This window comes from Bufo gargarizans, chromosome 5 (assembly GCF_014858855.1).
Source record: "Bufo gargarizans isolate SCDJY-AF-19 chromosome 5, ASM1485885v1, whole genome shotgun sequence".
NCBI lineage: Eukaryota > Metazoa > Chordata > Amphibia > Anura > Bufonidae > Bufo > Bufo gargarizans.
The window spans coordinates 303,325,547-303,341,943 of NC_058084.1; the positions used below are offsets into that span (position 1 = coordinate 303,325,547).

At 44.7% G+C, this 16,397-nt stretch overlaps 1 protein-coding gene across 1 annotated transcript in view; it reads left to right on the top strand.

Annotated features, from left to right (window-relative positions):
- LOC122937880 (glutamate decarboxylase 1-like) overlaps positions 1 to 15,803 on the top strand; it is a 215,543-nt gene extending 199,740 nt beyond the window's left edge. The window contains exons 14-15 of the mRNA XM_044293041.1: positions 4,054 to 4,143; positions 15,487 to 15,803. Coding sequence (XP_044148976.1) covers positions 4,054 to 4,143; positions 15,487 to 15,666 — 270 coding nt within the window. The 3' untranslated portion in view covers positions 15,667 to 15,803. The remainder of the gene's footprint in view (positions 1 to 4,053; positions 4,144 to 15,486) is intronic.
- Positions 15,804 to 16,397: the final 594 nt, after the last annotated feature.

Below are 16,397 nucleotides of genomic sequence, written 5' to 3' on the forward strand. Positions count from 1 at the left end.
TTGAGTCTGACCCCTGCTTTTGACTATGCTCCCATTCTATTTATTAAACCCAAAAATATTAACCATCTATCACAATTACAACATCAATGTTACTGTTGACAAATAATAAATTACCTGCTAGAATTTGGGCTAAAAAAATAATGCAAACCAAATTTACCAGGCGTTTCGGATAATTGACTAAAGGAAGACCGTTTAATGTGCCATATTGATTTGTGGCAATGCCTAGACTGTACATTTATCAGTAGTGATGTCCCGAACTATTCGCCGGCGAACATATACGATGTTCGGTCCGCCCCCTATACATCATCATGTATCTTTGACCCTGTACCTCAGTGTGTGTGTGTGTATATGTGTGTGTATATGTATGTATGTATATATATATATATATATATATATATATATATATATATATATATATATATATTATAATATAGCAGTTGCCTGGCTGCCCATGTGTGAGAGGCTGCAGGCTCAGTCACAGTACTGTGTGCACACCATTCATACAGGGTGTCACAGACAGTACCTTGCAGATAAAAACAAAAAATTCTATGTAATATTTTTCTGTGATATAATCCCAGTTGCAAGCCAGTGTGTGTCTGGCCCCAGACTGTACTGTGGCCACTGGCTAGGCCTCCACTCATACCGTTACAGGGTATCACTCACTCACAAATACCTTGCAGATAAAAATAAATAAATCTATTTAATATTTTTCTGTGATATAATCCCAGTTGCAAGCCAGTGTGTGTCAGGCCCACACAGACGGTACTGTGCCCACTGCCCACCACTTATATATGGTTGCAGAGTACCTTGCACGCATAGTACCACCCATCTAAAAAAATGACAGGCAGAGGCTGGCCACCCCGCAGGGGTCGTCGTCAGCGTGGTCGTGGTGCTGATATAATCCCAGTTGCAAACCAGTGTGTGTCAGGCGCTCGCAGACTGTACTGCGCCCACTGCCCACCACTTGTATAGGGTTGCACAGTACCTTCCACGCATAGTACCACTTATCTAAAAAAAAAAAATGACAGGCAGCTTTTACCATACTAGCTGGTGGAGTCTGAGGCCGTCAAAAAATGTCGCTATTGGGACACCACAGTGGAAGGTACCAGGACAAAGTTTAAAAAAAAAAAAGGCAATCCCAAACCTCTACTCAGTGATTGAAAAGGAAGTCATGGCATCTCTGGCATACAGTGTTGGGGCACTGGAGCGTGCCCTGAAAAGAGTGCTGGATCATGCTGTAGATGAGCGTGAAGAGGAAGAGTTGTGGTCACCATCACCAGAAACAGCCTTGTCATCATTGCTTGACAGACCTGCGGCAACGCTGCAAGAGGAGTATGAGGAAGAGGAGTCAGAGGAGAAATGTGGCTTTGAGGAGGATGAAGACCAACCACAGCAGGCATCCCAAGGTGCTCGTTGTTGTCACCTATCTGGGACCCGTGGTGTTGGACGTGGCTGGGGGGGAAGAACAGACCGTCAATGACATCATTGAGGAGGAGGAACGGGAAATGAGTAGCTCGGCATCCAACCTTATGCAAATGGGGTCTTTCATGCTGTCATGTCCGTTGAGGGACCCTCGTATAAAAAGGATGAAGGAGAACGACCTATACTGGGTGGCCATGCTACTAGACCCCCGGTATAAGCAGAAAGTGGCGGAAATGATACCAAATTACCGACTGTCAGAAAGGATGCAGCAGTTCAAAACCAAACTTTAAAAATATGCTTTACACAGCTTATAAGGGGGATGTCACAGCACAACGGGAATCTAACTGGGGAAGAGGTGAAAGTAATCCTCCTACCACGGCGGCAAGGACAGGACGCTTTGATGGAGGACATGCAGAGCTTTTTCAGTCCTACATATCGCCACAGCCCTTCGGGATCCAGCCTTAGAGAGCGACTCGACCGACAGGGAGCAGACTACCTCGCCTTAACGGCAGATATCGAAACTCTGAGGAGCGATGAACCCCTTGACTACTGGGTGTGCAGGTTTGACCTGTGGCCTGAGCTATCCCAGTTTGCGATAGAACTTCTGGCCTGCCCCGATTCAAGTGTCCTGTCAGAAAGGACCTTCAGTGCAGCAGGAGGCATTGTCGCTGACAAAAGAAGTCGCCTTGGTCAAAAAAAGTGTTGATTACCTCACCTTCATTAAGTTGAATGAGGCATGGATCCCGAAGGGACTGACAGTGGGGGATACGTTTGACTAACAAAAGGCCTGATGACATGCCTTGGCCTCAAAATGGTCCCCACACTGCTGTATTTTATGTCTGCATACCGGATGACTTTCATGAATTCTCCGCCACCAACTAGGGTTCAAGCCGCAATATTTTAGTCACCTTTCTGCCTGGAAAACAACAATTTTTCTGGCGGCTGGCAGCTGCAACAATACAAAATTTTTCAGGCATGTGTACATGCCTAATTTTTCTGGCCTCTCTGGTGCTGCAGTGTGGCTGCAAAAACAAAACAAAAAAAGGCACATACATGTGTCAATTCCCCTTCATGATCGGTACCTTGTTGTGGTGAAAGGGCTTGCGTATCACAATGAAGCGATCATAACCTCTGAGTGTGTTGGCAATGTTGCCACACCCCAGATAAGGCCGTTGCTTCATTATGATCAGACTATAAAAGCGATCGGCTGGATAATTTTTTATAGAAAAAAACATACATTTTTTATTTTTATTTTTTGCCCAAGTTGTATGGGTTTTTAATACATATAATAAAAAAAAATCATAAAGTCTCTTAATAGTTTATTAGAAATAATGCAGACAATTACAAAAAATCCCCATCAATTCCAATACAAAGCAAGTACAGAGCTCAGTACTAAATTATTTCAGGATGTCGTAATGGTTCGTTAATTCGACAATGGTTAAACAATTCGACACACGTCCCTGATGGGGGACGTAACAGGGATTAAACTGATAGGAATAGTACTAGTTAAGACACCACTCATATAGGGTGTCACAGCACATTGCTCCGTGCACGCGCAGTGCCCCAACTTGGGAGTAAGAGGACCGACCAAGCTGCTTTTTCCATCTCCTGGTTTCTAAAATCAATTCAGTTTGGTGTATCAGTTTGGTCTGTCACTGTGAAGGCAGTCTAAGGTACCCGGTCCAAAAAATTTTTTTACAAGGCAATCCCACCCTGATATGGGACGTAACAGGGATTAAACTGATGAGAAGAGAACTACAGAAAATACCACTCATATCGGGTGTGACAGTAAATTGCACGGCACAGTGACCGTGGATTCAAACAAAGGGAGGGAGCCAGCGTTTTTTTTAACCATCTGCCCGTTCGAAAAATCAATTCAATTCACCTTTCCAGGACCCTTGGTGTTGTACGTGGCTGGGTGGAGGAATAAACCTTCAATGACATCAACGGGACATGGCTAGCTTGGTATCCAACCCTGTGCAAATGGGAAGTTTGCTGTTGGGCAAATGGACTGTTTGCGGTGCATTTAAAGGGGAGTTTGGTCTGTCAATGTCTGTGAAGCGGGCGTAACCCTTACACTACCTGATCGATACAACATCATACCTGATCGTATACACACACTGGATGTTTTAAACCACATTTTTGAAAAAAAAAAATTAGGATTGTTAGGTGATTTATGCCCTTTATGGATTAAAATCCAACTCTGTGTCAACTATGTAATTTTCCATGGGAGTTCTGCCATGGATCCCCCTCCGGCATGCCACAGTCCAGGTGTTAGTCCCCTTGAAACAACTTTTCCATCACTACTGTGGCTAGAAAGAGTCCCTGTGGGTTTTAAAATTCGCCTGCCTATTGAAGTCAATGGCGGTTCGCCCGTTCGCGAACATACAGTATTGGAACTAAGTTTTATGTGAATCGACTTCGGATGTGGATGTAGCAACTGAAAACTCCTGCTTTTCAATGCTGAATGAGTGGCAGATTGTAGCCATGTGAACATACCCGGAAAGTGCTCTGGGTGTTTTTTTTTTTTTTAACTGTAGACAGTTTTTTTCCAGTGACTTGTATGTGTTGCAATACTTTAGATCTATGACACACTACATGATTTAACTTTTTAACTTTTTTTTTTTTCAGCCAGAGCATACCAATGTTTGTTTTTGGTATCTACCACCCAGTCTGAAGGACATGCCAAGAGACAAAGAATGGAATACAAAACTGCATAAGGTAAAATAAGTTTGAGGGACACTACCATAATCAATTATAAACTGGTCTCAATGCATTGTAGTGTCATCTTCCTATATTATAATCTTTCATGCATCAGTTCTGGCACAGTTATGTTTCCAATATGTGGAAGTATCCTTACAAAGTATTTGTCGCCACCATGATCAATTGTTATCTGGTACAGACTCCCTTTATTAATTTTAACTTATTTATTAGTAGTGATCGAGCACCTTAGTGCTCGGGTGCTCTGGCCGAACACATCAGGATGCTTGGGTGCGCTACCGAGCACCCGGGTATAATGTAAGTCAATGGGAGGACCCGAGCATTAAACCAGTCACCCCCTGCTCTGAAGAGGGGAGGGTACCTGGTTCATATGAAAAGATCAGAAATTGATGGAAATGCCTGTATGCATCTTGGACTCCCATGACGCTGCTGGGAGCGATGTTGTCTGAGTAGTATGTCGCTTTTACAGACTGACAATAATGCGCACAAAACCAAAGATAAAATTGTTAGGAAACATTCTTTCCTTTATATTTACTTGTATATAAAGTGCACGTTCAGCCAAAACGTTTGTTGATTTTCGAAACTGGGGACATGATTAAGAGGGAAGGCCGGTGGCATCCGTATTGTACTGCTAGAGAGGAAATTCTTGGACCGGCGCAAGATGAACCACAGCCAAAGCATTTGTTGCCACGAATGTTTTCATCAACAATGAAAGTCACAGGTTTGAAGACTATCTGGCGGCGTTATTCCCATTACCTGCTGAGCATTTTCTGGGAAAACAAACTCTTTGCGTTCCAGGGGGAGTATATGGTTGCAAAGCTGAAATTTAAACTAATTGACGGAATGGCACCACCAGGAGTGGAGCCTGCTGCTTAATTTTACTACGCACGGTAAACCTCACCAGTCCCAGACACGGAAAGGATTGACAGATTGATACCTCTTTCTCGATTCTGTAAGTGGTGGTGCATGGCAGTTGTGAGCGGGTGGATTGAGACTATTTGTGTGGTTCATTCCGATAACCAACGATACTCCTCGTTGCTAAGTAGTTATGTGACCTCCGGTGGTGAGGATTGTGTTGACCAGACTCTTGAATAGTGAGACTGGACTTGTAGGTGAGGTCCTGCTGGTGAGCTGACCCCCTGAAACATAATGTGCAAGGGCCTGCTGCCGCTTTGTTTACTCTAGATAACTTCTGGGTAATGGCACGTCCCCGTGATGTCGACGATCCATTTGGATGTCTGCCCTATAAACTTTAGATTTTTTATTTATTTTATTTTTTATGCGCCTACCACAGGTAACGGGGAATCAAGGTTCGCTTCCGGAGAGGGAGCCTGAGCTACGGCTACCACTTTCAAGAAAGGCAGGCGGGGGAGCGTAAATTACCCACTCATGACTCTGGGAGGTAGTGACGAAAAATAACAATACAGGACTCTTAAGAGGAGTACTAAAAAAATTGGAATGAGTACTAAAAAATTACAGGGAATGTCATAGGTATTTAGGATGAGGAAACGTTATACAGGAGAGGTACCACAGGTAATGACACTGTTCGCAGCGTCTACAGCAAAGGTACACTGTATCTCATAGGTATACGAGGGCCTGCTGGTGAGCTGACCCTCTAAAAAGATTTTTTTTATTCCGCATACTTTACACAGCACATGTGGCATGGATAATTTAACTGTCCGCAGCGGACACAATCTACGGAAAAAGTAGCATTGATGGCCTGCTGGTGACCCTCAAAAACATTAGGGGTGAGGGTCTGCTGATGAGCTGACAATCTAAAACATTATAGGTGAGGGTGTGCGGGTGAGAGGACCCTGTGTAAAAAAAAAAAAAAAAATATATATATATATATATATATATATATATATATATATATATATATATATATATATATGTGTGCGATGAATATACATGTTGAGGAGGAGAAAAGGAAGATTCAACCAAATACCTTTTTTGTGGTGAAGGGGTGCACGGGAATACAGAATATTCAGCACACTATAAACACATTTAAAGTGCCTTTATGTTCATCCGCTTTCCTCTGGTGGAGTCGAAGTCAGGGGCAATCCAGGCCTTGTTCATTTTTATAAGGGTCAACCTGTCAGCATTTTCAGTTGACAGGCGGATATGCTTATGTTATAATAGCACCAGCAGAACTAAATACCCGCTCAGACAAAACGCTGGCGGTAGTGCAGGCCAGCACCTCCAAGGCGTAGAGCGGCAGTTCGTGCCACGTGCCCAGCTTGGTCTGCTACATACTCCTTCACCATCTTCCAAAACATTTCCCTCCTTGTGACACTAGGCCGTGCATCAGGGTGAGGGTGCTGGCGGGGTGTCATGAAACTGTCCCAGGCCTTGCAGAGTGTTGCCCTGCCTCTGTTAGAACTGCTGTGTGTTACCCTTTTCTCCCCTCCTCTGTTGCCCAAGGAAGTACGGACTCTGCCGCCAGTGTTGTCAGATGGAAATTTTTGGAGCAATTTTTCAACAAGGGCCTTCTGGTATTGCACAGTTTTGCTCATCCTCTCCACCTGAGGAATGAGATGAGAAGTTATTTTTGTAGCAGGGGTCAAGAAGGGTGAACACGCAGTAATCTGTGTTGTCTAAAATGCGTATAACGCGCGGGTCGCGGGCAAGGCAGCCTAACATGAAGTCAGCAATGTGTGCCAGAGTACCAACAGGCAAGACTTCGCTGTCATCATCAGGAGGATGCCGGTCCATATCCTCATCCTCTTCCTCTTCCGCCCACCCATGCTGAACAGATTAAATTATCTCCTGCTCCTCCTCCTGCTCTTCATCGTACAATTTGCGCTGAGAAGACGGACGGAGGATGGTCTAGCTATCACCCCGTGTGATGTCTTTTTCCCTCATTTCCACCTCTTCCACATGCAAAGAGTCGGCCTTAATTGTGAGCAGCGAGCGTTTGAGTAGACACAGAAGTGGGATGGTGACGCTGATAATAGCATTATTGCCACTCACCATCTGTGTTGATTCAGGTCAGACATCCATGCCCACTCCTCGCTTCTGATTACTGGAAGCTGACTGGAAATGCGGCGACCATGTAGCAGTTGGTATTTCACAACTGCCCTCTGCTGCTCACAAAGCCTGGCCAACATGTGGAATGTGGAGTTCCAGCATGTGCTGACACCACACAACAGCCAGTGAGCTGGCAATTTCAAGTGCTGCTGCAGCATTGACAGACCGGCTGAAGCTGTCGATGACTTGCGGAAATGTGCACACACACTGTGCACCTTCACCAGTAGCTCAAGCAAATTGGGGTAGGTTTTGAGACATGGGCTAGGCATGGGATGTGTCTGAGCTTGCCAAGCTTCAAATCCGCCACCAAGTTACGGCTCAGTCTGGTCTCTCATCCCTTGTAACAGCTCTGCGGAGGTGTACTGTTTGTCCCCTAAGCATATTGGCTTCAGCATGGGCTGTTGACGCTTCCCCACTGCAGTGCTATGCTGCTTCCAGCTACCGGCTGATGGCTGACTGATGCTGCACGCGGATCATTCAGAGGTGGAGGAGAAGTGGGGGTTGGAGCCACTAATGTAGGTTCTGGCAGAAACCCTGATCGACATAGGGCCTGCAATTCTTGGTGTCGGTAGCACCTGTGCAATCCCAGGGTACAACTGGCTCCCAGCCTCCACAACGTTCACCCAGTGTGCCGTCAGGAAAATGTAGTGTCCCTGCCCAAATGCACTTGTCTATGTGTCCCTGGTTAAGTGGACCTTCCCAGTAACTGTGTTGGTCAGGGCACGTGTGACATTTTGGGACACATGTTGGTGTAAGGCGGGCACGGCACACCTGGTGCTTAACCGACTGGAAGCATTATCTGCTGCAATCCAACCGACCACCTGTTCCCACTTGTCTGACTTCAAGAGTTTTGTCCTGCGACGCCGTGCAAACTGGGACATGAAGCTAGGTATTGTGGATGACTGTTCTTCTTGTGCTCTGGCAGCAGGCACAGTTTCCAAGCGCCCAGGGCCATGGCCTCTGCTTGAACAATCAGCATCACGGCCACTTCCCCGTCCCTTAATGCTCGCCTTCTTCATATTAAATGTTAAATGCACGTGCACGTTTGACACACAAGATGTGTCGTGGATGTCACAGTCCACAGCAAGCACAGTATATGGAAAAAGGAAAATAGATTTGACTTATATTTTTTTTCTATCTCTGGCCCTGACACACACAAGATATTGCACAGATGTCACAAGTCACTGCAGACACCCTCTATAGAAAAAGTAAGGAAAAGTATGGGGGAAAAAAATATGGCTAAATTATATTGCTGCCATCACACACAATTGTCATTAGAAGGACTTTTGGGTCTTTGAAATGTTTTTCAACTAATTGGATTGCGATCACACTCCCTACAATATCTGTCCCTTCCTAAGTGCAGCTCTCCCTGAATAATAACGAGCCGAACACGCGTCATCTTGTGCTATATAGCACTCGATCACGTGTTTCGGCCAGCCAATCACTGTAATGCCATTAACCAACAAGGCTATGGCAGTACTTACCTGCACGTTTATTGGCATAGCAGCCAATAAACGTGCAGGGAGATGATAAGAACCCTTTTTTTGTCACTGTACAATGCAATGTAATACAATGTACAATACAAGGAAATGTTGTTTGGAGCAATCCTAGATGCCATGGACAGAGGAACAAGAACTGACACTTAAACTAAAGCATTACACTAGAGAAAAAAATATAAAAAATTGCACTAGAAGGCATTACTATTCACAGTTCAGTGTGTGTGTGTGTGTGTGTGTGTGTGTATATATATATATATATATATGTGTGTATATATATATGTGTGTATATATATATATATATATATATATATATATATGTATGTGTGTGTGTGTGTGTGTGTGTGTGTGTGTGTGTATGTATGTGTGTGTATATATATATATATATATATATATATATATATATATATATATATATATATATATATATATATATATATAAAATCTATATATCTCTAGCAAGAGCAAAAGTAGGAAGTGCTTGTGAGTATATATACACACTGATTCAGACACCACTACAGACAAGAGAAGGTTCGAACCTGGCGCCCGAGCACATGCGGTACTTGGCCGACTTCCACCATGTGCCGAGCTTGGCGATGCTTGAGCCGAACAGCAGTTAGGCCGAGCATGCTTGCTCAACACTATTATTTATAGGAAATAAATGTATAATTTACTACACTGACCCATAGGGACTATAGGTATAGATTAGAGTTGAGCAGACACCTGGATGTTCAGGTTCGGCGGAACTTCACAAAAAAGTTTGAGTTCGGGACCCAAACTTGACCCCAAACCCCATTGAAGTCAATGGGGACCCGAACTTTTGAGCACTAAAATGGCTCCAAAAATGTCACGGAAAGGGCTGCAAATGGCAGCAAAATGTGGTTAAGAGCATGACAAGTGCTCTGCAAACAAATGACTTCAAATAATATAAAATACATAAAAATTAAAACATATCTTGATCTAGGAGGACGAGGTCCATATGGAGTAGGAGGTTGACGAGGCAGTGGATGTGGCGGTATAGGTGGAAGCGGCGGTGGAGGAGGAGGTAGCCTACACTGCTTTTTTTTTTTTTTTTTTTTTTTTTTTTATATTTTTTTTTTTACATTTTGGTACACCCCAAAACATTGGGAAATATGGTAACCCCCTCCAGTCGTGCTAAACACACACATTCAGACAATACACTGGCTGCAAGGCAGGCCAGGACCTCCAAGGCGTAAAGGGCAAGCTCAGGCCATGTGCCTAATTTGGAGACCTAGAAGTTGCAGGTGGCAGAACGATCAGTCAGTTCGTGTAGGCGTGCGCAAACATACTGCCCCACCATGTCGCAAGTCCCCGTGACGTCAACTTTCGATGTTCTTTTCTGTGGCTACCATGTTGATCACGGTTAGCGGCTAATCAGGGTTCCACCCCGGAGAGGGAGTGTGAGAAATAGAGACCACATTCAAGGGAGATAAATGGATAACCTTTTTTTTTTTTTTTTTTTTTTTTATCGAGCGCAAATGTGGGACAACTTGTTAAAATTTAAGCATTAAATAAAAGGAGGTGGCACGCATCAATTAAAGAAGAATTTCAGAAATTTTATTCCCCGTCACCTATGCAGAGCAGGGGTTTATTCACGTCCAAAATTGTAAAATGTCAACCCAAGAATGTAACAGAAAAATTAGTGAAATTTATTAAGCTGTCAACTAGGTAGAGGAGGGGTATATTACACCCAAAAATTGGTGAATTTCACCCAAAAATGTAACAGAAAAATTAGTGATTTTTATTTTTATTTTTTTAACCGGTCTACTAGGTATAGCGGTGGTACATTGCACAAAAAAATTGGTGAATTTTACCCGAAAATGTAACAAAGTAGTGAAATGACATGAAATAAAATACGTACAAATAAAGAAAAAAATTTGATTTTATGAGGTGGAGGTCCATATGGAGTAGGAGTTTGGGGAGACGGTGGAAGCAGCATTGGAGGAGGACTAGGTAGCCAACACGTTTTTTTGGTTTAAATATTTTATTTTTTTTAATTTCGGTACACTCCAAAAGAGTGAAATATCCAAAAGACAAGAATGAGCAATTGCGCTGTAGTATAACAATGGCTGGTTTAGGCTGGTATACATGTCTATTCTGAACAAGGTTTGGACAAGTCCTGTGGGATCCATGCCTGGTTCATTTTAATGAACGTGAGCTTGTCCACGTTGTCTTGTCTATGATGACGCCCCCTGCTGTGCTAAACACAATTTTAGATAATACACTAGCTGCAAGGCAGGCCAGCACCTCCAAGGCGTAAAGGGTAAGCTCAGGCCCATGTGCCCAATTTGGAGACCCAGAAGTTGAAGGGGGCATACCAGTTATTTAGTACGTGTAGGCGTGTGCACACATACTGCTCCACCATGTTGGTGAAATGCTGCCTCCTGCTAAGACGTTCCATATCAGCTGCTGGTGCTGGTTGTTGGCAACCTCTTCCTCCTCTGCCTTCGCCTTGTGCTTCCACTGTGCCCCCACTGTCAGGTTGGAATGCCACCAGCAGCGAGTCTACCAGCATGCGGTTGTACTCGCGCATCTTACGATCACACTCCAGTGAGAGAATCAAGGGCAGTACATTGTCCTTGTAACTGGGATCCAGCAGTGTGGCCATCCAGCAATTGGCACAAGTTAGAATGTGGGCAACTCGGCAGTCGTTGCAGAGACACTGCAGCATGTAATCGCCCATGTGTGCCAGGCTGCCGAGAGGCAACAAAAAGCTGTCCTCTGTGGGAGGTGTATTGTCTGTATTCCCCCCCCCCCCCAGCCACGCACCAGTGATGGCCATGAGCTGGTCTGGGTGCCACCCTGCTGTGAACAAGGTTCCTCCTCCTCCATCTCCTCCTGATCATCCTCCACTTTGTTATCCTCCAGAACTGTGCCCTGGCTGGACAATTGTGTACCTAGCGTTTGTGGGTGCAGGGAGCCACTTGTGAATGACTGGCAGGAAGCCCTACCAAATGATTCCTCCTCCTGTGCCACATCCTCTTCCATCATCGCTACCAGCAGTTCTTCAAGGAGGCATGTAAGTGGGATAGTAATGCTGAGAACGGCATTATCGGCACTGGCCATGTTGGTGGAGTACTCGAAACGGTGCAAGAAGGAACACAGGTCTCTCATGGAGGGCCCAGTCATTGGCGGTCAAGTGGTGCTGTTCTGCAGAGCCACTCACTTGTGCGTGCTGCAGCTGAAACTCCACTATGACCTGCTGCTGCTCGCACAGTCTGGCCAGCATGTGCAAGGTGGAGTTCCACCTTGTGAGCATGTCGCATTTGAGGCAGTGAGCGGAAAGGCCAAAGTTGCGCTGCAGAGCTGACTGTCGAGCAGCAGCAGGGTAAGAACGCCAAAAGCACGCACATGCGGCCCGCACTTTATGCAGCAGCTCTGACCTATCGGAGTAATTTTTAAGGAATCTCTGCACCACCAAATTCAGCACATGTGCCAGGCAAGGGATGTGAGTCAAACCGGCTAGTCCCAGAGCTGCTACGAGATTTAGCCCATTATCGCACATTACCAGGCCAGGCTTGAGGCTCACTGGCACCAACCAGTCATCAGTCTGTTAAAGGACAGTCCACAGCTCCTGCGCGGTGTGGGGTTTGTCCCCCAAACAGATACGTTTTAAAACTGCCTGCTGTCGTTTACCTCTGGCTGTGCTGAAGTTGGTGGTGAAGGTGTTACGCTGACAGGATGAGGCAGCTGAGTAGGAGGAGAAAGCAACAGGAGGCAAAGAGAAGCACCCTGCAATCCTTGGTGGTGGAAGTACACGCGCCAAACTGCTATCCGCCTCATGCCCAGCCACCACTGCATTTATCAAGTGTGCTGTTATGGAGATATGACGTTCCTGACCGTGCTTACTGGTCCACGTATCCGTAATGAGGCGCACCAAGCCACAGATGGCGTTGCGCAGTGCACACCTGATTTTGTCCCCCACTTGGTTGTGTAGGGAAGGGATGGCTCGCCTGGAAAAGTAGTGGTGGCTGGGCACGACATACTGTGGGACAGCCATCACCATAAGGCCTTTAAAACTCTGTCTCCACCCGACGGAATAACAGCATTTCAAAGGCCAGTAATTTTGAAATGCTGGCATTCAGGGCTAGGTATCGCAGGTGGGTAGGGGGGTACTTCCTCTTCCTCTCCAGTGTTTGGGGGATGGAGAGCTGAACGCTTCCGTGGGACATTGTGGAGATGCTTGGTGACCCAGGTGCTGGTGTTGCTGCCACATTCTCTGTTTGCGGGGTGGCAGATGGCACTGTCACTCCAGAGGTGGATGAAGAGGCTGAGACTGCAGCAGAAGAGAAAGCAGGAGGAGCTAGAGACCTTTCTTGGTTTTTGAGGTGTCTACTCCACTGCAGCTTGTGCTTTGCAATTAAATGCCCGGTCATGCAGGTTGTGCTCAGGTTGAGAACGTTTATGCCTCGCTTCAGGCTCTGATTGCACAGCGTGCAAACCACTCGTGTCCTGTCGTCAGCACATTGTCTGAAGAACTGCCACGCCAGGGAACTCCTTGGAGCTGACTTTGGTGTGCTCGGTCCCTTGCTGCAGTAGCAGGCGTACTGTCTAGGGGACGGCCGTTCTGCTTTTGCACCCTGCTCCCTCTTCTGCTATGCTGGTGGCTCTGTACAACCACCGCCTCTTCCTCTGAACTACATAGGTCACTCGCATGACCTTGATTCCATGTGGGGTCAAGGACCTCATCGTCCTCCACATCATCTTCCACCCAGTCTTCACCCCTGACTTCCTTCTGTCTGCACACTTTCGAAAGCCCCAGCAGTTGGCACCTGTGTTTCGTCATCATCCAAGACGTGCTGCAATGGTACTCCCATGTATTCATCTTGAAACCTAAGTGGTTGGGCATCGGTGCACTCAATAGCTTCCACTTCTGGGGCAGGGATAGGTGGATGGCCCTGGGAAACCCTGCTAACAGTCATCAAAAAGCAGAAGACTGCTACATGACTTGGGGCTCAGACTGCTTGGCTGATTTGCAAGGTGGTGAGGTGAAAGACTGATGGACATGGGCTGCAGGTGCCAACTCTGATCTTTCAGCAGGAGACTGGGTGGGAGACAATGTGAAGGAACTGGAGGCACTGTCAGAAACCCAATATACTATTGCCTGTACTTTGTTCAGGCCTCACCATTCGTAGAGCTGCATTAGGCCCGACCAAATACTGCTGCAGGTTCCGCACCTGAGGAAGGGGTTTTACTTGTGCGTGTAGCTGGCACAGATCAACCAAGTCCTCTCCCTGCAACAGAAGCGCCACCAGCAGCACCACGACCTGGGCCACGTCCCTTTTATTTGACGCTCTCCTCCTATTTCTCAAATTTAGGATCTTGCCCTAAATGAGGGTTTAATACCGAATAGAACGACAGTATATAAAAGTTGTATCTCAAGTACAGATGCAGACTAGGCCGCAATTAAAGTTTTTTTTGCCCAAAATTGTTTAATAACTGAATATGACAGCAGTATATAACCCTTGGATTTCACACATGCTGACGCAGCATGGGTTGTAAAATTGTGTATTTTGCAATAAAGGGTGTTTTTAAAAACCCAGAAAATCATGGCTGCATTTCTAGCTTAAATTGCACACTGAATGATCCTGCAAAGGAACCAGATGTTGGATATTGCCAAAAAAGTGTGTTCTTTTACTAACAGAATATGAAAGCTGTATATAACGCTTGAATTTTACATGTGCAGATAGGGCTGTAAAATAGTGTATTTTGCCCAAAAAGGGTGTTTAAAAAAAAAAAAAAAAAAGATTATTAGTGCAGTATTGCAAGCTTGGATTTGAATGTCACAAAAGCACAGATGCAGTGCTAGTGCACGGAGCTTGCATAAAATGGCTGCCGCCGCCCACCTAACTAACAGACGGATAAGTTATTTTTTTTCTGTCACTGGGCTCAGGGCAGGGTAAAAAGATTGTGCACTGCACCCACACAACTAAATCTATGTAGATCGCTGAGTTCAATTGGAGTTCTGATAACAGATTCTGTCCTATTCTCTCCCTCAAAGCACCAGCAGCATCCTCTCCCTACACAGCAGAGTGGCGTGCAGCGCTACGTGACTCCAGCTTATATAGAGGCTGGGTAACATGCTGCACTGTCCATTCACAGCCATGCCATTAGTAGGCATGGCTGTGATGGCTTTTAAAGTCACACAGTTAAATGCTTGTTGATTGGCTGCTCTGCAGCCTTTCAAAAAGCGTGGAAACACTGAACCCGAACCTTTACAGAAATGTTCGGGGTCCAAAAATCCTAAATTTCGGTATAAGATAATTCGGATAATTTTTTACTTTGGACTAAAAAATATGGGCATGTATCAAAGTCCTACACAGAAGCATGAAAGCTGTTATTGATATCATGGATTAGTTATAGAAGTTTCCATTGGATGCACACAGTGGCCCACATTATGTAGTTTACACTAGTTTCTGGTGTTAACTGCAACAAAAAATGCTTCAACTCTGTGCCAAAATTGTGCAACTGTTTAAAGAAATGGCTTAACCTGTGAGGCAAATCTATGCTGGTTTATAGCCGGAATATATTTCACTTTTTGACTTCCATGCAGTCTCAAATGCCTTAAAGGGTTTGTCTGCTTTTTTCTATTGAAGACCTATGTATAGGAAAGAGCGAACCAGTGTTTTCAAGTTTGGAGTACAAGGTTCGGGTTATCTAAGAATTCTATTATGGATTCCACTAACATGGACCATGAGTTATGGTCCGTGGTAGCAGAACCCATAACAGAATTCTTAGATAACCCTAGCTAGTGAATGAAATATGCTGCTCTTAAATATACTTTATTTTGTTTTAGGTTGCTGCAAAGATAAAAGCCCAGATGATGGAGGAAGGAACTGTAATGGTCAGTTACCAGCCACTGAAGGAGAAGCCAAATTTTTTCCGCATGGTGTTTTCTAACCCTGCTTCTAAAAAATCTGATATAGACTTCCTTCTGGATGAAATTGAACGGCTTGGGAGTGACCTAGAATTTTAATGTACAGTAATCATTTGTAGGTCTGAGGAATATGGGTTGCAGTAGGAAAAATCCAGTCCAGTTGTCTTTTTTAATGTCTTGTCTTAAATTATACATAGTTGTTTTTTTTTTTTTTTTTTTTTTTTTTTCTTTTAGATCTAGATTACATTGAATTGCTGCTTTTTTTTAGCCATGTACAGATAGTTTTGTTCTATAGTATAATGTGCAAAAGAAAAGTCTTAACTCTTAGCTATAAAATGCATTTCATCTAACTAATTTGTGTTGAAATAAAGGTTTTGAATGCACAATCTTGCCTACATTAAACATGCTGTAGTTGTCTTGGATGCAAGACAGTAGAGGATCAAATATATTAATTTTAGTAATGCTTTATGCTTAAATGCAAAACTTTTAAATAAACAGACTTTTGTACGTATTCCAAGAAGGTCTCATTACAGTAATGTCCTACAGGGTGGGGGAAGACTTTGCTTGTGTCTAATTTCTAGTATCTCAATTAGGCATGAGCGAATCGACTTGGGATGAAATGTCCCAAGTCGATTCGCATAAAACTTTGTTTCAATACTGTATGGAGCGAGCGCTCTGTACAGTATTAGTATGTATTGGCTCTGATGAGCCGAAGTTATTACTTCACGAAGTCTCGCGAGACTTCGCGCAATAACTTCATGAATTAATTTGTACTGTAAAAAAAACATTTCCCGAACTCTGGTTCGGTTCCAAGGTACTACTTGGAACCA